Source organism: Erythrolamprus reginae, chromosome 1, assembly GCF_031021105.1.
Source record: "Erythrolamprus reginae isolate rEryReg1 chromosome 1, rEryReg1.hap1, whole genome shotgun sequence".
Lineage (NCBI taxonomy): Eukaryota > Metazoa > Chordata > Lepidosauria > Squamata > Dipsadidae > Erythrolamprus > Erythrolamprus reginae.
Genome location: NC_091950.1, coordinates 149,231,150 through 149,253,264, shown reverse-complemented (window position 1 = coordinate 149,253,264; position 22,115 = coordinate 149,231,150). Strand labels below are relative to the sequence as shown.

The 22,115-nt window shown below is 42.1% G+C and overlaps 1 protein-coding gene across 1 annotated transcript in view; it reads left to right on the top strand.

Annotated features, from left to right (window-relative positions):
- Positions 1 to 20,843, top strand: part of PLCD4 (phospholipase C delta 4) — a 58,272-nt gene extending 37,429 nt beyond the window's left edge. Inside the window, exons 7-17 of the mRNA XM_070736717.1 lie at positions 237 to 468; positions 1,676 to 1,877; positions 2,847 to 2,991; positions 4,742 to 4,894; positions 7,943 to 8,095; positions 9,892 to 10,048; positions 11,686 to 11,802; positions 14,107 to 14,285; positions 17,973 to 18,108; positions 19,855 to 20,004; positions 20,243 to 20,843. Of these exons, the coding sequence (XP_070592818.1) occupies positions 237 to 468; positions 1,676 to 1,877; positions 2,847 to 2,991; positions 4,742 to 4,894; positions 7,943 to 8,095; positions 9,892 to 10,048; positions 11,686 to 11,802; positions 14,107 to 14,285; positions 17,973 to 18,108; positions 19,855 to 20,004; positions 20,243 to 20,346 (1,728 nt within the window). The 3' untranslated portion in view covers positions 20,347 to 20,843. The remainder of the gene's footprint in view (positions 1 to 236; positions 469 to 1,675; positions 1,878 to 2,846; positions 2,992 to 4,741; positions 4,895 to 7,942; positions 8,096 to 9,891; positions 10,049 to 11,685; positions 11,803 to 14,106; positions 14,286 to 17,972; positions 18,109 to 19,854; positions 20,005 to 20,242) is intronic.
- The last annotated feature ends 1,272 nt before the right edge of the window (positions 20,844 to 22,115 follow it).

The following is a 22,115-nucleotide window of genomic DNA, read 5'->3' as shown; positions in this document are numbered from 1 at the left end:
GTTGAAACTTGTCTCATTCATGGATTCAAGATGAGATGAAAGCAGCATTATGGAAACTAGTAGGGGGAGGGGGAAGACATTGCCTGGAGATATTTGCTCTTAAATCCAAGTGGAGAAAGGCCCTTAATTCCACTGGGTCCCACAGTGGGCAGAAGGCCTTGTTTGCCTCAGTTTGATTGTGTTGTTGTACTTCCTGCACAAGGAAACTGTTGGTCATAGCCCTCCATTCCCTACAGATGGCTGACAAATCGGAAACAGGGTCTCTGGAAGGAGAGGAATTTGTGCTGTTCTACAAAGCACTAACTCAGCGGGACGAGGTGCTTGAGATTTTCCAGGAGTACTCTGAAGATGGGAAGAAGCTGACCCTCTTGGAATTTGTGGACTTCTTGCAACAGGAGCAGATGGAGGCTAATGGCACCGATGAGCTTGCAATGGAACTGATTGACAGATACGAACCATCTGAGACTGGTGAGTGGGTGGGGAAACAAAAGGAGAACGGATGGCTCACTAGCTCAACATCCAATAATAAGTTGTCGCTGAAGTGCTCAACGGAGGGGTGGGTTACACTTACCTTCGCCGCTGGTTCACATCGCAACGTTTCCCTCGTGCAAATTCACTTCCGTGCATGCTCAGAAAGTGGTTACAGCCTGAAACACAGCTGAGGAGCTGCTCAGCTGTGATTCAGGTGAAGAAATAAAGGTCGGAATTAACCTGGGGGTGGCCGGAAGGGCTTTCTGCAAAGCAGAGGACAAGGAGAACCATCCGAATAGAGGGGGAAAATGGCCAAAAATTCTGAAAAAAAGATGGCGGCATGCACAGGCTGGTTCGGTTCGGGCGATCTGGTCCGGACCGAGAGGAACCCAACCGTGACTCAATGATACATCCAAGGTGTGACTGTCTAGCGTTCCCAGAATTCCTCCAAACCAGTGTTGCTGTTTTGTAACAGTTACATGTCTCCACTGTCATAGAGACTTCTAAGACCTGTTCTTTCCTGCTTTGTACTCTTTATTTAGTTCAATATAATAATAATATTATTATTATTATTATTATTATTATTATTATTATTATTATTATTGGGAAATAATATTTATTTTATTTATTTATTAGATTTGTATGCCGCCCCTCTCCACAGACTCGGGGCAGCTCACAGCAACAATAGAAACAATATATTACAAATCTAATAATGAAAAAAATCATTTAAAAAAACCCTTATTAAAAAACAAAACAAGTGCATAACTTGTATAGGCCTGGGGGGAAAGGAATATCTCAATTCCCCCATGCCTGATGACAGAGGTGGGTTTTAAGGAGCTTGCGAAAGGCAAGGAGGGTGGGGGCAATTCTAATCTCTGGGGGGAGTTGGTTCCAGAGAGTCGGGGCCGCCACAGAGAAGGCTCTTCCCCTGGATCCCGCCAGACAACATTGTTTAGTTGACGGGACCTGGAGAAGGCCGACTCTGTGGGACCTAACCAGTCGCTGGGATTCGTGCGGCAGAAGACGATCCCAGAGGTATTCTGGCCTGATGCCATGCAGGGCTTTATAGATCATAACCAACACTTTGAATTGTGACCGGAAACTGATCGGCAACCAATGCAGACTGCGGAGTTCCTTAGCAGGGCCTTTGTTTTGAAAGGCCTATCCATTTCTGTTCCTCTCCACCAACCTTTTCTTCCGACAGGTAAAACCCGACACATCCTGAGCCCAGATGGATTCCTCATGTATCTCTGCTCACCAGATGGCTCCATCTTCAACCCTGAGCACAGGAAGATCTTCCAGGATATGTCTCAGCCTCTCTGCCACTATTTTATCTCTTCCTCTCACAACACATATCTGATTGAAGACCAGCTGCGAGGACAAAGCAGTGTTGAAGGATACATCAGGTATCAAAATGAAAGGAGGGAGGAGAAATCAGCTGCATCAATAGTTTTTTTAGTGATATTAGTTTTGTTAATATTTAACAAAAGAATTTGATTTGATTTGTTTGTTTAATTTTATTTTATTTCTATGCTACCCTACTCCCGAAGGACTTCAGGCAGCTTACAACAGGATGTAAAATACATTTAAAAACATCATAAAAGTTTAAGATAAAGACAGTTTTAAAAATTATTCAAGGTGGGACCTCGTAAAATTGCGAGATCAAGGGCCCCAAGCCTGCCGGAAAGCCAGGTCTTCAATGCTTTCCAGGAGGTCAATAGAGTGGGGGCAGTTGGGATCTTAGGGGGTAGTTGGTTCCAGAAAGCCAGGGCAGCCACAGAGAAGGCCCTTCTCCACGGGCCCACCAGCTGACACTGTTTACTGATGACACCTGGAGAAGACCAGCTCTGCGGAATCTTATTGGTCACTGGGAACTATGAGGGAGGAGGCGGTCTCGGAGATAACCTGGCCCAGAGCCATGTAGGGCATTAAAGGTAATAACCAACACCTTGAATTGAGCCTGGAGACCAATAGGGAGCCAGTGCAGCTCGTGGAGGATTGACGTTATGTGAGGTGCACTCACAACCACTCACGTGGCTGCATTCTGGACCAAATTACTAAATTTCTCAGACGTTTTCAAAAGTGGAACAATTAAGATAATCTCCCCACCAGGCATCTGATCGAACCAGTTAATTTTTTTTGATTGGCACTTGGGGATTTTCCCAGTGTTTTGCAGGGCAGTTCTATCATGCCGTTCCACCGGCTGCCTGTAGAATAGGGAAGCAAGAAAGGTGTTAGGTATAGATTAAAAAAAAAAAAAGAATAACATTTCTCCATGTTCACTCTCCAGTCAGGTAGCAGCTGGGGAAACTGCCAACACTGCATTCTGTATCTCAGAGGCGAAGGGCCAATTAATTGCTTTCCCCTCCTTGCAGGGCTCTCAAACGGGGCTGCCGGTGTTTAGAGGTTGATTGTTGGGATGGATCGAATGGAGAACCAATTGTCTATCATGGCTACACATTCACTTCTAAGATCCCGTTCCGTGATGTTGTGACAACTCTTGAAAAATATGCCTTCTGGGTACGTTGCATGCTTCTATCAAAAGCAACCCCTGTAGGGGGCAAGCAGGATGGTAATGATAAAAGTATGAATTTATTAGGCTTGAGCAGAATAGCATAGAACAATGCCATTTTGCAAGGTAAATTCTAGGTTCAGCTCTTTTTGAACAAGTGTTTAAGTAGCCTTGGAGATCTAGTCCATATTATTGTTGTTGTTGTTGTTATTATTTTATTTATTAATCGGATTTATATGCTGTCCCTCTCCAAGAACTCGGGGCGGCTTACAACATATAAAAAAAGACAGTGTACATCGAAATCCAATTAATTAAAGTTAAGAATTAAATCTTAAAAACCATTCCTTATAGAGGAAAATGCCTAGGTTTCCTGCATTTTGGGGTAACTTTTAGTGAAAATGCTTCAATTTGCAAAGCAAAACTTCTTGTGCTTCCTACTATGTGTTAAACATAGAAATCAAATCAATAAACAAATAAACAGACAGACAGACAGACAGACAGACAGACAGACAGACAGACAGACAGACAGACAGATAGATAGATAAATAAGCAAACAAACATTTTTAATGCTCTCTTCAGTAGCACTGAAGAACTTACCTAGTCAGGTAATGAAAAGTCCACAAGCAAACAACCAACTACAGAGAGGGGCGGCATACAAATCTAATAAATAAAACCAAGCTCAGAAAGCACTAAGGACTCCACAGTTCAGCCCTAAACTACATATTCTCTTCTATTTCTCCAATCAGAAGACTTATAGTGAAATAATTATGTCACGTGAAGCCCCACCAGGTTCTAAAAACAACTTCTTTAAATTAGCACCTAGGTTTAGAGAGCCATAATGACAAAGGCCCCTATCCCAAGACTACTGTTGTCCCTAATGCAAACAATTTCAAAATGATGGGTGTTGCAATGTCCTTACACAAATACATACAGAATAGAATTCTTTTATTGGCCAAGTGTGATTGGACACACAAGGAATTTGTCTTTGGTGCAGATGCTCTCGGTGTACATAAAAGAAAAGATGCATTTGTCAAGAATCATCAGGTGCAACACTAATGATTGTCATAGGGTGCAAATATCATGGGGTGGAGTTTGTGTTTAAACATCATAATGGACATTTTGTTATTTGGCTTCTCTTGCCCACTCTGTGAACATCTAAGCAAGGTTTCACCACAGATCCTCCAGTTACAGTTGACTATAATTTTGTAACTTTCTTGCAATAACATCATTCCATAATCCCAAGGATCTTCATGAAATTTGGTTATCTTCAAATTTCCTGAGTAAAAAGGCAGCTTCGAGTAAGGGGAAGAGCCTTCTCTGTGGCGGCCCTGGCCCTCTGGAACCAACTCCCCCCAGAGATTAGAATTGCCCCCACCCTCCTTGCCTTTCGTAAGCTACTTAAAACCCACCTCTGCCGCCAGGCATGGGGGAATTGAGATGCTCTTTCCCACTGGGCCTTTACAATTTTATGCATGGTATGTCTGTATGTATGTTTGGTTTTTATATTAATGGGTTTTTAATTGTTTTTAGTATTGGATTATTATATGCTGTCTTATTATTGCTGTTAGCCGCCCCAAGTCTCCGGAGAGGGGTGGCATACAAATCCAATAAAATAATAATAATAATAATAATAAATAAATAAAAGGGATATCCACCAGTTTCCAGTAATCTTTACAATAACTCCACTGTCCCCTTTTGATATCTGTGCTTCAATTTTAATCTCCCAGACACCTGACTATCGTTCCCTTATTTATCCAGGTTTCTGATTACCCCATCATTCTATCCATTGAGAATCACTGCAGCATAGAGCAACAAGACATCATGGCACAGCTGCTGAAAGGCATCCTAGGAGAACGTCTCCTCATCAACACCATTGATGACCTCGTTCCTGTGCAATTGCCTTCACCTGAAGTAAGAACATAGAGTGATTAAGAGCTTCCATCTAATGATTTATCCAGGCCGGCCCTTTACTAAATTTGATTGTAAAATGAGGAGGTGTTTTCAAATTCATAAATAAGCAGGTGGATATTGAGCAACTAAATACAAGTTATTGAAGTTTTCAGAATTCTTCATCAGGCTAGCTAGATGGTACAAAAACCAAGAGAGGAAGAAGAAATAGAAATGCCCCAAATAATGTCAGAGTTAATTCAATATGATATAATTTAATTTATTTGATTTATATGCTGCCCAATCTCATAGGACTCAGGGCGGCTTACAACAATAAAATAATACAGTAATATAGTAAAAAGTCAAATATTAAACAGTAAAATTCCATTAAATGAATCTATCAATTGTAATAATAATAAAAACCCCTAGACTAAACTATAGCAACAAAGTGAGCTTACACAGACCCTTTTTTGATTTACATCTGCAGCAGTGCAAATATCCACAACTAACACAAACCCGACACTTTCCCCCCTGCTACATCATCATACTGTGTTTTTCATACTGTGTTTTTTGTCTCATGTCCAGTTCATATGAGACAACTTGAAAATATCCTGTTTTCCCACCTTATATAATTTTTCACTGAAAAAATGCATTTAACAGAAAAATGAATCAGCAGTACACTCAGGTGACCCAGTTGATATAGCATCAGGATCACATCTCTAACTTTAAGCTGTTGTACAACATTAAGCTGTTGTAGGCACATTGCCTTCCTGGACTTGTTTTCCATGACTGTTGGAAATTTTCCAGGCAACAGGAAATTTCAGGTCTTTCCAACCAGTATCTCCATCTGTGCCTTTCCAGGCTCTTAGGTGGCCCTCCAATCAAACCAGTCAGTTTGGAGATCTGTATCAGCTTGAACCAACAGTTGACTGGTGGTGATGACGGGACTGCAGAGGGGAATGGGACTTTTTGCCTCCGCCAGTTGGATAAAGCTCTTTCCTCCGCAGCAGCTCCTCGGCCGCTGCCTTCACTCCCTCGCCCAAAGGCCCCTAGCTCTTGGCCCCAGCCCTTTGGCCACAAAAATCCAAATTCAGCCACAGCCTTTTGGCCACATGGGACACTTCGCCACCATCCAATCAGAACAGTTGTTACAAAATGCTACTTTTGGAAGGAAAGAATAGGACAGTTTGCTGTTTCATACACAAACACACACATTGAATGATAGAGAGGGAAGGGACCTCGGTGGCCCTCTAGTCTGACCCCCTTCTCATTCAGAAGACTTACAGAATGATAGAGAGGGAAGGGACCTTGGTGGCCATCTAGTCTGACCTGACCCACCTTCTCATTCAGGAGACTTACAGAATGATAGAGAGGAAAGGGAACTCAGTGGCCATCTAGTCTGACTCCACATTCTCATTCAGGAGACTTGCAGAGTGATAGAGAGGGAAGGGACCTCAGTGGCCATCTAGTCTGACCTGACCCACCTTCTCATTCAGGAGACTTACAGAATGATAGAGAGGAAAGGGAACTCAGTAGCATTTTGTAACAACCATTCTGATTGGATGGTGGTGAAGTGTCCCATGTAGCCAAAAGGCTGTGGCTGAATTTGGATTTTTGTGGCCAAAGGGCTGGGGCCAAGAGCTAGGGGCCTTTGGGCGAGGGAGTGAAGGCAGCGGCCGATCAGCTGCTGCGGAGGAAAGAGCTTCATCCAACTGGCAGAGGCTAAATGTCCTAAACCCCTGCAGAGTGGTTCTCTGCTGCTTCATGGAGCATTGCTTCTTGAATTTTTAAACCAAGATTTCTCAATCTTATCAACTCTAGATATGTAGACTTCAATTCCCAGAAGTCCCCAGCCAGCATGCTCTAAGTCAGGGGTGTCAAATTGGCACCCCACAGGCTAGATTATCTACGGTTGACCTTTCCAGATTCCTAAGAGGTCAGTAAGGGGCGAGTACAAGTGCACTAGAGTGCCTTCCGTCCCCTGTCCTATTGCTCTCCTATATCTCCTATACCTTTCTTCTATTCCTATATCTCTTCTTCTATTCTTTCATTGATATGTTCTATTACTATACCTTCTTTTCTATTCTTTCTTAGATATATTTTACTATCAGCATCTCCTCTATAACCTTCATCATGTATTTTACTATGTGTACATAGATATATACCCATTAAACATAGAAACATAGAAGACTGACGGCAGAAAAAGACCTTATGGTCCATGTAGTCTGCCCTTATACTATTTCCTGTATTTTATCTTACAATGGATATATGTTTATCCCAGGCATGTTTAAATTCAGTTACTGTGGATTTACCAACCACGTCTGCTGGAAGTTTGTTCCAAGGATCTACTACTCTTTCAGTAAAATAATATTTTCTCATGTTGCCTTTGATCTTTCCCCCAACTAACTTCAGATTGTGTCCCCTTGTTCTTGTGTTCACTTTCCTATTAAAGCTCTCATTGTGTATTGGACAAAATAAATAAATAAATAAATAAATAAATAAATAAATAAATAAATAAATAAATAAATAAATAAATAAATAAATAAATAAATAAATAAATAAATAAATAAATAAATAAATAAATAAATAAATAAATAAATAAATAAATAAATAAATAAATAAATAAATAAATAAATAAATAAATAAATAAATAAATAAATAAATAAATAAATAGATGCATCACATGCAGGCCACATCTATTCCAGCTCTATGAAGGGGAAAATTGTTGTGATACGTCAAGTGACGGCAATGTGACGCCACAAGTTTGACACCCATGTTCTAAGTAGTACTCTAAGTTGTGTTTTGGGTTGCTTTTTAAGAGGGATTTACTACTTTTCTGGAAAAATGCAAAGTCTGCATCGAAAACTATCCAGGAAATAGTTGGATGTCTTTTGAATGCACCGATGCAAAATGCTTGTCATAGCAAGCTTTGACAGGTATCTGAACTCAGCAATCTTGCCATCCATCAAAACTCATTCTTGTGCAAATGCTTGGGGTCTTTGCTGAGCTGCTTCTGACAAAAGCAATAGAATTATCTTCCTGTTCCAATTTGGCTTACATGTCCACGTGCAGGAATTGAAGGGCAAGATCATTCTAAAGGGCAAGAAGATTGGATACCTGGAAGATTCTCTGAGTGAGCATCCTGAACGGGAAGAGGTTATTGAGGAGGAAGGAAATGAGATAGAAGAAGAAGCCTTGCGCAGTGAAGACAAGAGAAAAGAGAAGGTACGTGGACACTCCCCTGGATAGCCTGCTATTTACAATTAGAGAAGGCAACCTGGATCTCTATTTTGTACCTTCCACAAAGTGCCACCTAAATTCATTGGTAAATCTTAGAAATAGCAATATTTCTGCTGATTTCACCCTCAAATGGTCTCCATTCATTTAACTATTAATGTTTAATCCAGGGGTAGAATTCAACATTTTCCCCAACCGGTTCTGTGGGTGTGGCTTGCTGGGTGTGGCAGAGGAAAGATATTGCAAAATCTCCATCCCTACCCTACTCTGGGGTCAGCCAGACGTAGTATTTGTTGGTTCTCTGAACTACTCAAAATGTACGCTACCCGTTCTCCAGAATGTGTCAGAACCTGCTGAATTTCACCCCTGGTTTAATCCTTCCCTTCTCGCCATGACAAAATTTTGCTTCTCTCTCACTTTTGGCCAAATGTGGCTTCTAGCCAAGTGTCACTATCACATTTTAACAAGAGCCATTTTGGATACAATACTTGAGGAGCTGGAGTGTGTGTGTGTGTGTGTGTGTGTGTGTGTGTGTGTGTGTGTGTATGTCACATGTTTAAGCTGAATTTGAAAATTAAGGGAGACTAGGATAGATCTATTTCGGCCTTATTTTGGCCTCATCAGCTAGCCGTACCCACTGGGACTTGAACCTGCAACCTTTGCCTTGTAAGGCAGAGAATTATCCTCTAGGCTACAGTATCCAATCCCTTCAGCTCTGTACCAGGGAAGGGTTACATTTTGTGTCGAATCACCCTGGTATATTGAAGGAACATCACAGCTCCTGTTTTGCCTCTCGGCCCAACCCAGGGCCATTTCCAAGGCAGTTAATTTTATTGATAGCCGACAATTCTATCTGTATGTGTCACATGTTTAAGCTGAATTTGAAAATTAAGGGAGACTAGGATAGATCTATTTCGGCCTTATTTTGGCCTCATCAGCTAGCCATACCCACTGGGACTTGAACCTGCAACCTTTGCCTTGTAAGGCAGAGAATTATCCTCTAGGCTACAGTATCCAATCCCTTCAGCTCTGTACCAGGGAAGGGTTACATTTTGTGTCGAATCACCCTGGTATATTGAAGGAACATCACAGCTCCTGTTTTGCCTCTCGGCCCAACCCAGGGCCATTTCCAAGGCAGTTAATTTTATTGATAGCCGACAATTCTATCTGTATGTGTCACATGTTTAAGCTGAATTTGAAAATTAAGGGAGACTAGGATAGATCTATTTCGGCCTTATTTTGGCCTCATCAGCTAGCCATACATATATATGTCACATGTTTTTTTGCTGAATTTGAAAATTAAGGGAGACTAGGATAGATCTATTTTGGCCTTATTTTGGCCTCATCAGCTATCCATACCCTCACTGGGACTTGAATCTGCAACCTTTGCCTTGTAAGGCAGAGAATTAACTTCTAGGCTACAGTATCCAATCCCTTCAGCTCTGCATCAGGGAAGGGTTACATATTTTTGTGTCGAATCACCCTGGTGTATTGAAGGAACATCACAGCTCCTATTTTTGCCTCTTGGCCCAACCCAGGGCCATTTCCAAGGCAGTTAATTTTATTGATAGCCGACAATTCTATCTGTATGTGTCACATGTTTTTTTGCTGAATTTACACTGCTAGAGAGATCAGTTCTGTAAAAGCCAGAACTTGAACACATGAAATTACAAAGGTGATAAACTCCATATGCAAAAAAAAAGGGAGAGGATACTTTTCCCCATTTTTGGCAGGAGTATTATTTATTAATAATTTGCAGATAAACTTTGTATTTTTTTATCCAGAAAGGTAAAAATTCCCTCTCCAAGGAGCTTTCGGATTGCATTATCTACTGTAAGAGTGTACCTTTCTGCAGCTTCCAGCATTCTTGCAGCCACTACAAGTCATATGAGATGTCTTCCTTCACGGAATCCAAAGCTCGCAAACTCATCCGAGAAGCTGGTGAGAAAGTGGGAATGAAATCTGCCGGCAGGCAAAATGTTTGGGCCAAGGATTAATGGGTACACAATTCTACCAAATGCTATTCTTGCTCTTTCAACTTCCTCTATACTGTTAGAATACAGCAGATATAGGCAGTCTGCAATTCCAGTACAGTAGAACCACTGGTCACATTTTAATGCTTTTGACCACAACCAAATTAGGTTCTGGCCAAAAAAATTAACATTTTCCCCCCAGCTTATTTCCCCTTCTGCACTTTTTTTTTTTTGGTAAGCATCAAATTTCCAAAATTAGGTTTGGGTTTGCAAATTGGTTTGCAACCAAAGTTATGGAACGAATTATGGTTGTGACCCGAGGTTCTACTGTAATTTTGTATCAGATTGAAAATTAAAGTATGTAAAGTGCCATAAATAAAGGTAAAGGTTTCCCTATCAGTCATGTCAATCAGTCATTCCCTATCAGTCATGTCATGTCATTGCACAAATGATCCATTGAAATTTATGCCAAAACCATAACCATCCATACTACTATAAACTGGTGGGAACACAAGCCTGAAAAAGTCGCTGAAAATCAGTTGGTCAAGATCTTGTGGGTTTTTCGCATACAGATAGAAAAGGTACTGGCGCATAATACACCAGGCATTATGCTGGTTGAGAAAAATAAGATGGCTATCATCGACATTGCAATACCAGGAGACAGCAGGGTTGATAAAAAGGAACATGAAAAAATTGCAAAATATCAGGACTTAAAAACCGAAATTCAACGATTATGGCACAGACAAACAGTGGTAATTCCAGTGGTGATTGGAACACTGGGTTCTGCCCCAAAAGCACTTGAATCACATTTAAACAGCCCAAAATTGACAAAATCACCATCAGTCAAATGCAGAAAGCCACACTACTCGGTTCTGCACATAAAATATATTAAGATGTCTTAAGCCCTTGGGTGGGGCTTGACTAGTAATTAATGCCAAATCTAGTGAAACAACTGACTGCTGTGATACAATTGTAAATAATATTATTATATTAATATAATGATGATGATTGTGATGATGATAATTGATGATCATCCTCAATTTATGTAAACTGAGAACTCTCACCATGTGTTTGTTATTCATCCATGAGGTAATTTCAGCCCTAATTAGACTTACAGCACTGGTTAAAATGAATTTTTACTAAAACTGGAAGATTCTGCAATTTACAAGTAACAGTACCTATCAGGCCTTGGAAAGGATGCAAGAAATATGTAGTTTCTTTCTTTTGTTATTAAATATGTATTTTACTATGTGTATATAGATATATACCCACTAAAACTCTCATTGTGTATTGGACAAAATAATAAGTAAGTAAGTAAGTAAGTAAGTAAGTAAGTAAGTAAGTAAGTAAGTAAGTAAGTAAGTAAGTAAGTATTCTCCTCACATTAAGGTTTTCTACATACCCTTTCTCAAAGCTCCGATAAGAGGGGGTCTCTTTTTGTAAGTTTGTCCTGAGGCCTAGCATAGCACATTGGGGGGGGGGGGCTTTCTCAACAAATGCTAGGTATTCCAGTATTAAAATCCTGCTAGTATTTTTAATTAATTATCTAAATAATCATTGTTGCTTTTACCGAATTCCTAACAATTGGTGCACTATCTCTCCTAGGGAATGACTTTGTCCGCCATAATTCTTGGCAACTGACACGGATCTTCCCCAGTGGGCTACGGACGGACTCCTCCAATTTCAACCCCCAGGCGATGTGGAATGTGGGGTGTCAATTGGGTATGAAAAAAGAGGAAAGGGACAAGGAGAAGATGAAGAGGGTGTAATGGTGAGGTTGCTTGAAAGCCAGTATAAGGCACACTGACACTTTTACCAAGACCAGGGGTAGGCAAAGATGGCTCTTTTATGACATGTGGACTTCAACTCCCAGAATTCCTAAGCTAGCAAGATTGGCTCAGGAATTTTGAAGTCCACAAGACATAGAAGAGCCCACTTTGCCTACCTCTGACCTTGTTAAGATGCCCTTACTGAGTGGCCTTCAAACAGCCTCAATAGATGATCACAAGAGATGGTAAAATGATCGGCAAGGTAGGCAGTTTTAAAAGAAGGTAAAGACCTCTCCAGGTTCCTAAGAGGCCAGTAAGTGCACTGGTGTGCCTTTCGTCCCCTGTCCAATTGTCTTTCCTTTCTCTCACCTATCTTATATATTCTCTTCCTTTCATAAATCCTCTCCTCTAAGTTCACTTTCACCCTCTTTTATATTATCACATGTCTATTTTTCTTCCTATGTATTTGTGTATTGGACAAATGAATAAAAAATAAAATAAAGCCACGAGGCTATTAGAAGCCATTAGTGGTTATCTACCACTATCAGGGTGAATACACCCTACCCATGAATATAATTTGATGGAGCACAGTGGAAGGAGCGGGCTATTGTGCCATGTCCTTCATATTTCTGGTCTCCTCAGACATGAGATGATGAACGATGTTGGCATTTGATCCGACCCAGTGTCTGATTTCTTCAGCTCTTATTTACAATTATCCATCATAAATGACATCTCCAACCATTTTACCAGCATTTGGTCCTACTTTGTTGAAAAACAAATTATGAACAGTTTCCCCCCCCCCCCTAGGCCTAGGGCAAAGTCATTCATTTGTGCTACATCATTTATATTATACACTGAATAGATTAGGAATATCATTTGTGAAGGTACTGTATATGAAATTTCACTCTTTTCATATTATTTGTTTTTGCACTTTAGGGCCTGAGTGAACAGTGCTAGACTAATTTTTATAGAGTTGCTTTTTATATGGGAAAGGAACATCCTCCTTTTCCTCCTCTCCCTCCCACCTTCTCCTCCTCCTCCTTTTTTCCCTCTTGTATGTATAGATGAGCAAGACAAGGGCCAAGGGGAGTAGAGTTTAGATCAGTGATGGCGAACGTTTTTTCCCTTGAGTGCTGAAAGTGTATGCGCACTTGTGATAGGGCCAGTGAAGGGCCACAAAAAGTTTTACTACCACACTGTGGGTGTGACTTACTTTGTGGGTGTGGCTTAATGGTCATATGACTGGGTGGGAGTGGCTTGCTGGCCATGTGACCAGGTGGGAGTGGCTTGGCAATCTTGTGACTGGGGTGGCTTAAAGGTCATGCGATTGGCTTAAAGGTGGTCAACTTGACGTCACACATGTCAAAGGTTTGGCCTCTCCTCGCCTCAAAGAGATACAAGATATTTACTATTACTGAACATCCAAAATATACTATTTAATCCTATATGTATATATGTCATCACATATTAGGCATTCAAAAATATACATTATCTACTATATGTAAGCTTCATTTTTGCTACCCCCACTGCATTTCCTCCCCCCCCCCCACATGGGCAGCAGCCCATGACTGGATAGGGTGCACATGTGTGCCCACACTCATGATTCAATGCAGATGATTTCACATATCATGTGAATTATTCTCTGCTGCATTATGGTTTATTGAACCATAAGTTGCCTGGATTTGCATAGCACAAGAAGCAATCCACATTAGGGCTTAATATATTGTGTGAATTTGATCAGTGTGTTAGACTGGGACTTAGTTTGCATTGCAGAGAAAAAAGTGATGTTCCTCTATTGTTTTTTCATTGGTCTCTTCTCTCAATTGATGCTTATGTGGAAGTACTATGGAGCCAGTAGTAACTTGGCAGCCTGGGTTGTTAGAACCGGCAGGGACCCAGGCCTGTCATGCCCCTGAACTGACTCAGTGGCGCCATAGGAGCCGCCCTCTTGCTTTTTGCTTCTGCTCATGCACAGAAGCTGTTTTTTGCTTCTGCACATGCACATCAAGGAGCAAACTAGAAACAAAAAAAAACAGAACCCACCTCTGAGCAGGGGTCTGCAACCGTAACAACTGTAAGACTTGTGGACTTCAATTCCCAGAGTTCCTCAGCCAGCGAGGAACTCTGGGAATTGAAGTCCACACAAGTCTTAAAGTTGCCAAGGTTGGAGATCCCTTTATGGAGGATAGGTCTGAGGTTCTAAGGTAAAAAGTAAATAACAAAAAATAACTGTTCTTTCTGATCTTCTTCATTTCAGTGGCCCTGAATTTTCAAACGGCTGGTACAGAGATGGACTTGTATGATGGACTTTTTAGTCAAAATGGCCACTGTGGTTATATACTGAAGCCAGGTTTCATGAGGGAAAAAGAGACGCTCTTCAGCCCCGAGGACCCCCAAAGCAGGGGTGAAGGTAACCCCTTGAGCTTAATAATTAAGGTACTGTATGTGTCTGTACCCACACTTTAACTTTAAAGATTTGGGGGAGATTAAAAAAAATATGTATCTTCCTCATACTCAGCCAGGCCAATGATCATAGAGTTCCGCCCAACCGCAGATTCTTAAAATTATATTTATACATATTTGTCACTATAGCGTTATGGCTCAGTAAAGTCCACAACAACCAATAAAATCAATACTGTAGTTATACTTTAAAAGAATTTCGCCTTAAATTTCCCCGATATATGTGCAATTTCTATTGGGGTGTCCTTTCTTTTACATGAGAAAATCTACATATGAGGAAATTAACTAAGGAGCTACAGTAAATTTGGGGAGAGCTTTATTTTATGTTGACTGAAATGGGGGAGTGGGGGAGAAGTAACACATGGCAAAAGGCAAAAATGAAAACAGTACCTAAAGGGAAGAGTACCTTTTTTTCCATCTTCTCTTTTCTTATTACTGCTACCACCCTACACCTCTCTCTCCAATCAAGTCAGTCATTTACTTTTGTTTGTTTACATCTCCTCTTTCAGGAGTGTTTGCTAGCAGCACAAAAGAATACAGTGGTACGTCCTCTACCTAAGAACTCCTATACTTAATGAACTTTTCTCGATAAGAACCGGGTGTTCAGGATTTTTTTGCCTCTTCTCAAGAACCATTTTCCTCTTACAAACCTGAGCCTCCAAAACTATAACCAGAAAAGGCAGGGAGAAGCCTCAGTGGGGTCTCTCTAGGAATCTCCTTGGGGGAAACAGGGCGGAAAAGGTGGGGGAAAGCCTCAGTGGGGCCTCTCTAGGAATCTCGTGGGAGGAAACAGGGCTGGAAAAGGCAGGGAGAAGCCTCCATGGGGCCTCTCTAGGAATCTCGTGCGAGGAAACAGGGCCTCCACCCACCCTATGGTTTCCCCAATTGCACACATTATTTGCTTTTATATTGATTCCTGTGGGAAAAATTGCTTCTTCTTATAAACTTTTCTACTTGAGAACCTGGTCATGGAACGAATTAAGTTCGTAAGTAGAGGTACATAGAAACATAGAAACATAGAAGACTGATGGCAGAAAAAGACCTCATGATCCATCTAGTCTGCCCTTATACTATTTCCTGTATTTTATCTTAGGATGGATATACAGTGGAACCCCGACATAAGAGCTGCTCTACTTAAGAGCAACTCGAGATAAGAGCTGGGAGGGGAGAGATATTTTTGTTCTACTTACAAGCCCAAATTCGAGATACAAGCGCCAAGGAGCTGTCTCCTGAAGCCAAACGCTAACTTCCGCGTTCGGCTTCAGGAGACAGCTGCGAAGCGGCGCGCATTTTTTAAAAGGTTGCAGCCGGCCTGGGGGGCTCGGGGGGGTGCTTGCAGCTTTCTTTCTTGCTCTTTTTCTTTCTCTCTTTTACCTTCCCTTCCTCTATTTCTTCTTTTCTTTCTCCTTCCCACCTTCTTCCCTCCCTCCCTCCCTTCACTCATTCCTCTCTTACTCTCCCCTTTCATAAGTTTCCTTGCTTCCTTCCTCTGTTCCTGTCCCTTCCCTCTTTCCTTCCTTCCTTCCCACCCTCCGTCCATTCATTCACCCATTCCTCTCTTGATCGCTTAAAGCCGGTCCCTGGTGCAAAAAGGGTTGGGGACCTCTGTCCTACAGGATTGGGTGGCAGAGAAGTTGAACATATGTAAATTTAAAAGTTTAAGAAAGTTTACAAGTTAAGTGAAAGAAACTTCATTATTCATTTATATGTACATGTACATTTCTTCATTAAAAACATGTCTTTCTGCATAATTTAGACTAACTTTGTGAGTTTTTTGAGGGCTGGAACCAATTAAAATTATTTACATTAATTCCTATGGGGAAAAGTCGTTCGAGATAAGAGCTGCTCGACTTAAGAGCCCAGGTCCGGAACGAATTAAACTCGTATCTCGAGGTACCACTTATCCCAGGCATGTTTAAATTCAGTTACTGTGGATTTATCTACCATGTCTGCTGAAAGTTTGTTCCAAGGACCTACTACTCTTTCAGTAAAATAATATTTTCTCATGTTGCTTTTGATCTTTCCCCCAACTAACTTCAGATTGTGCAATTTATGCACGACCATTCCAGTGGCAGTCCTATGGCCACCGCCATCTTTTTTTCCCAATTTTTCATAATTTTTACTTCGTTCGCATGTGCAGAAGCAAAATCTCGCGAGGGGACACATGCATGGAAGCAAAAAATCACCAAAATCTTACACACACACGTGTCCTCTCATGAGATTTCAGCTCATTTTTGCATCCTGTGCATGCACAGAAGCAAAAACACACTGGAGATGCACATGCATAGCGCATGCGCACATGCAAGATAACTAAAGCTGCATGCACAGCATACTGGTAGCAGTGGTGATCATAGCAATCCGCCCCTGATCTTGGCCCAAGTATTGTCCCCATACCTATGCCAGAGAGTGGGTGGAATTCCTGTGAAGAAATCTAAGGCTCTGGTTTCTACCTCTTCCGTGTAGAGATTGGCCACACTGGGGGACACAGGTGAACCCATGGCATAACTATGTTTTTTGTCTATAGAAACCTTCATTGTATTTAAAATATGTCATGGTCAAGCAGAGGTTCAGCATGGCACATATGTGGTCTGGGCTGAGATTGGTTCTGTCACCTAAGGTGCTGTCTTGTAGCAGTCATTTTCCCACTAACCTGGCAGCTTCAGTAGTTGAACTGCAGGTGAAGAGCATAAATCCTTCCATTTCCCACCATCCCATCAGAGCTGAAGAAGCTTCCTGGATGAAAAGCAAAACACCTTCAAAGAAAAACCAGAACGTCCAGTTGCCTCTTGAAAAAGCACCTTTAGGACCTGGGTCTCACAAGCAACAATTCCAGCGACTGATTAGGTCCCACAGATTTGGCCTTCTCCGGGTCCCGTCAACTAAACAATGTTGTCTGGCAGGTCCCAGGGGAAGAGCCTTCTCTGTGGCGGCCCCGACCCTCTGGAACCAGCTCCCCCCAGAGATTAGAATTGCCCCCACCCTCCTTGCCTTTCGTAAACTCCTTAAAACCCACCTCTGCTGTCAAGCATGGGGAAACTGAAATAACTTCCCCAGCCTATATTGTTTATGTATGGTGTGTTGTGTGCATGGTTTTAAATTATGGGTTTTTAGTTTAAATTATTAGATTTGTATTACATTGTTTTGCCACTATTGTTGTGAGCCACCCCGAGTCTATGGAGAGGGGCGGCATACAAATTTAAATAATAATAATAATAATAATAATAATAATAATAATAATAACAACAACAAGCAAGCGAAGCTTTATCTGCCCATGCAGAGGATCTAGGTTGTATGTGAAACAATCCCCTCCCAGTTTGTGGGAGACAATTTTTCCTGCCAAACTGGTCCATGGTACCAGAAAGATTGGGCACCGCTGATCTAGCAGACCCTCCAATTTCTGTACTCAAAGGAAACACTGGTGTAGACCTTTGAGAGCATTTGCCAAAGCAATGGTTGGTTCAGTAACATCAATGCCAATTCAAAAGAGGTACTTCTGGGGTCAACCGGCAGCTGGGTACAAAAGACGTTTTGGCGATTCTAGGATTCCTGAAGAGTTGCTCTCTTTGTGGAGCAGCATGTTGCAAGTGTTAGCAGTTAGTGCTTTGCAAGTTCTGCCTTGTAGCTTTGACATGAGTTTCAAGATCGCTCGATCTTCTCTTTCAGATCATTAGTGGGCAGCAGCTGCCCAAGATTCCCAACAGCAAAGAAGGCTCCATTGTGGATCCATTTGTGCGCGTGGAGATTCATGGCATCCCTTCTGACAGTGCCAAGCAGGAAACCAGATATATTGACAACAATGGTAAGCCAGTCTTACTGTAGAGATGAAGGAAGCTGGGCTTTAGATCTTACACAATTCCCTTATTTTGATTTCATTTCATTCAATTCATATAGTTGCCCACCTCTGGGCAGTTCACAACCATCAGTTCCTGAGAACAACTTCTTATCACCTTCTCAGCTTGAGGTTCCCATAATAACCTTCACACCTGTGGATTGTTTCACCTCAGACTGGACAGAGGGGAGGGGTTTCTACAATGTTTAACCTAACAATTTTGAGCGAGAACTTCAGATCCTGCCTATTCCTCTTACTATCACTATCTTGCTCCTCCTACCTCTCCGGTCGGTCACAGTCGGTGTTAGTGGGGGGTCAGAGGTCGACCTCTAGGTCTCTTCCTTGTGGGGTGCCTCAGGGGTCGGTCCTCTCCCCCCTGCTATTTAATATCTACATGAAACCGCTGTGCGAGATCATCCAAGGACATGGGGTGAGGTATCATCAATATGCGGATGATACCCAGTTATACATCTCCACCCCATGTCCAGTCAACGAAGCAGTGGAAGTGATGTGCCGGTGCCTGGAGGCTGTTGGGGACTGGATGGGTGTCAACAAATTCAAACTCAATCCAGACAAGACTGAGTGGCTGTGGGTGTTGCCTCCCAAGGACAATTCCATCTGTCCGTCCAGTACCCTGGGGGGGAATTATTGACCCCCTCAGAGAGGGTGTGCATCTTGGGCGTCCTCCTCGATCCACAGCTGACATTGGAACATCATCTTTCGGCTGTGGCGAGGAGGTTTGCCCAGGTTCGCCTGGTGCACCAGTTGCGGCCCTATTTGGACAGGGAGTCATTGCTCACAGTCACTCATGCCCTTATCACCTCGAGGTTCGATTACTGCAACGCTCTCTACATGGGGCTACCTTTGAAAACTCCAGATCGTGCAGAACGCGGCTGCGAGAGCCATCGTGGGGCTTCCCAGATTCGCCCACGTATCTACAACACTCCGTGGCCTGCATTGGCTGCTGATCAGTTTCCGGTCACAATTCAAAGTGTTGGTCATGACCTTTAAATCCCTACATGGCATTGGACCAGAGTACCTCCGGAACCGCCTGCTACCGCACGAATCCCAGCAGCCGATAAGGTCCCACAGAGTTGGCCTTCTCCGGGTCCCGTTGACTAAACAATGTCGTCTGGCGGGCCCCCGGGGAAGAGCCTTCTCTGTGGTGGCCCCGGCCCTCTGGAATCAACTCCCCCCGGAGATTAGAACTGCTCCCACCCTCCTTGTCTTCCGTAAACTACTTAAGACCCACCTATACCGCCAGGCATGGGGGATTTGAGACACCTTTCCCCCAGGCTTATTATAATTTATGTTTGGTATGTATGTGCTGTTTGGCTTTTAATTATGATAGGGTTTTTGTTTTTTTTTAATATTAGATTTGTGCCTGTATAATATTGTTTTTATCGTTGTTGTGAGCCACCCCGAGTCTTCGGACAGGGGCGGCATACAAATCTAATAATAGAATATAATAGAGTATCTACCAAAAAAGGTTCCTTTTGAAATGCTGCCTGTTTCAAGAGTTCTGCTTTCTTGAAGGGATAGAAGAGGGAAGTTTCAGTAACTTTAAGATAATGAGTGGATGCTTCTAAGAGTTGAAGTCCACACATTTTAAAGTTGTTGAGTTTGACAAACACTGGTCTAAGGAAGAGTTAAAAGAGACACTGAAATACCATTTAGTGATGGCATCTTCCCTTTTGTTTCAAAATTCTTAAACAGGTTTTAACCCACTTTGGGGTGAATCTTTTCGGTTCTACCTATGGGTCCCGGAACTGGCCCTGCTACGTTTTGTGGTGGAAGATTACGACAAGGCATCTCGGAATGACTTTGTGGGGCAGTATACACTACCTCTCACCAGTGTCAAAGCAGGTATGGGACTCCATATTACACTAGCCAAGAGGTGGAGTTACTTCACACCAAGTCCTGGGGATAAAAATAATAATAACCCTTGTGACAAATGGGTTGGGGGAAATCAATCCCTGTGAAACGGTCATTCGACCCCCAAGGGTTGAGAACCACTGTGTTAGACGGGCAAGACAGAAAAGGAAATTGACCTTGTCCTACTTATAACCAGCCTCTTTTTTTGCACGTTCTTTTCCCCATACAGGATACCGCCACATCCATCTTCTTTCTAAGGACGGCACTGGGATCTCCCCAGCATCACTCTTCGTCCACATTCAGATAGGGGAGTTGGCAACCGAGAACGATTAAATTGCATTTCTGCATCACACCAATGCAACTCTTCCTTCTCTGCCCCCTTTGGTTTGGAGAATGAGGGTGAATGAAGAAGAATTAAGATATTATTTTTCTACCAACCATCTCTTACTTCTATGCAGAACAGGATTTGGACACAAACATTGTTTTCCACTAGTATATTTATTATTATTATTTTTTAAAGAATACTAATTGTATTATTTTGCTTGTTTATTTATTTTTACGACTGTGATTTGCTCAGGTCTCACCTTATAATCTACCTCTGCCTTGTAAGGAATCCAGCCTACCCCGACAGAGCAAAATCCTTTTAATGTTCTCTATCATCGTGGACTTCCCAGGAGAGCTTTGTTAAAGTCCTGTTCACCTTGAGCCAGCAGCAGGAATGCATGCTGGCTTAAACTGTGCTGCTTTTATTGCTGATCCGGTATTCTGCAACAGTAAAGAAAAGGAGGCCGATAAAAGCTTTGCCCTATTGTGGGCCAAGTCTAAGAAAAGAATTGATGTATCTTTTTCTTCCTAGCCTGGTTTTCCTGACAGGTTTCCAGTAGGAAAAGAGTCACTAATCATTCTCCCTTATATAGGTCAGAACTGGGTGACCCAAGGAAAGGGCTTAAAATGGTGAATTAGCCACCTGTCAGACAGGGAGGGATATATGGCATGAAGCAAGAGGGAGGTCCTCTAATCTTCCTGTTTGGTACAACTCTTTCTCTTCAACTGTGACATGGCAAGCAAAAACAAGACTACTACACTACATTGTAGGAAGAGAACAACCCCCCTGTCCAAACATAATGGGGCTGAGATGTATAGAAAGGAAAGAAGATGACCTTGACAGGATCATTAGCCTAGCAAAAGAAGCTGAAGTGCTTTTTTTAAGCCTTGAGAAAGAAGAGCAGATGGTCCCTAATTATTGGATTATAAGGGAGGGGGAAAGGGGAGTACGACACCGTCAGACTTGCAAGAGTGATGTCAACCCCACTAAGTAAAGCCAGAGAATGAGATCAACTCTGTAGGAAGACTAGAACTATCTTGGTTGAGATTGGCTGGAATGGGTAGTCCTTGCTTATTAATCACTTCTTTGGCAACTATGCAAAATTATGACAGAGATGCAGGAGAAGACTTCCAACTAACTAGTTCCTATAACATTGCACAGCTTTTGTAGCGTCTTCATGGTCGTGACTTGGGCATTTGGCAACCGTCAAGCATTTAAAGCGTTTAAGATCGTCACAGCATCCTATGGTCAAGTGATCGCTATTTGAGCTCTTTACAAACCAGCTGCCAACAAACTCAGTCTCTCTTTCTCCCTCCCTCCTTCCCTTCCACCCTCCCTATCTCCCTCCCTTTCTCTCCTTCTCTCTCTCCCCTATGCATGATTAGGGGTTTGTCAAGATCCCATTGGATCCCTTCCAATTCATGAGAGACAAACTTTTTTTGAGTTAGGATGCCCTTGGTAAAATCTTTAAGATATGTGTGAACCTGACTTGCGTAATGCTTGTGATCTGTATTTTCCACATGGAAGCAGTTCATGTTTAAATGGATGTCATCCAGCATTATACACTGCTCAAAAAAATAAAGGGCACACTTAAACAATACAATATAACTCCAAGTAAATCAAACTTCTGTGAAATCAAACTGTCCACTTAGGAATTGATTGACAATCAATTTCACATGCTGTTGTGCACATTCAACTTTGTACAGAACAAAGCATTCCTTGAGAATATTTCATTCATTCAGATCTAGGGTGTATTATTTGAGTGTTCCCTTTATTT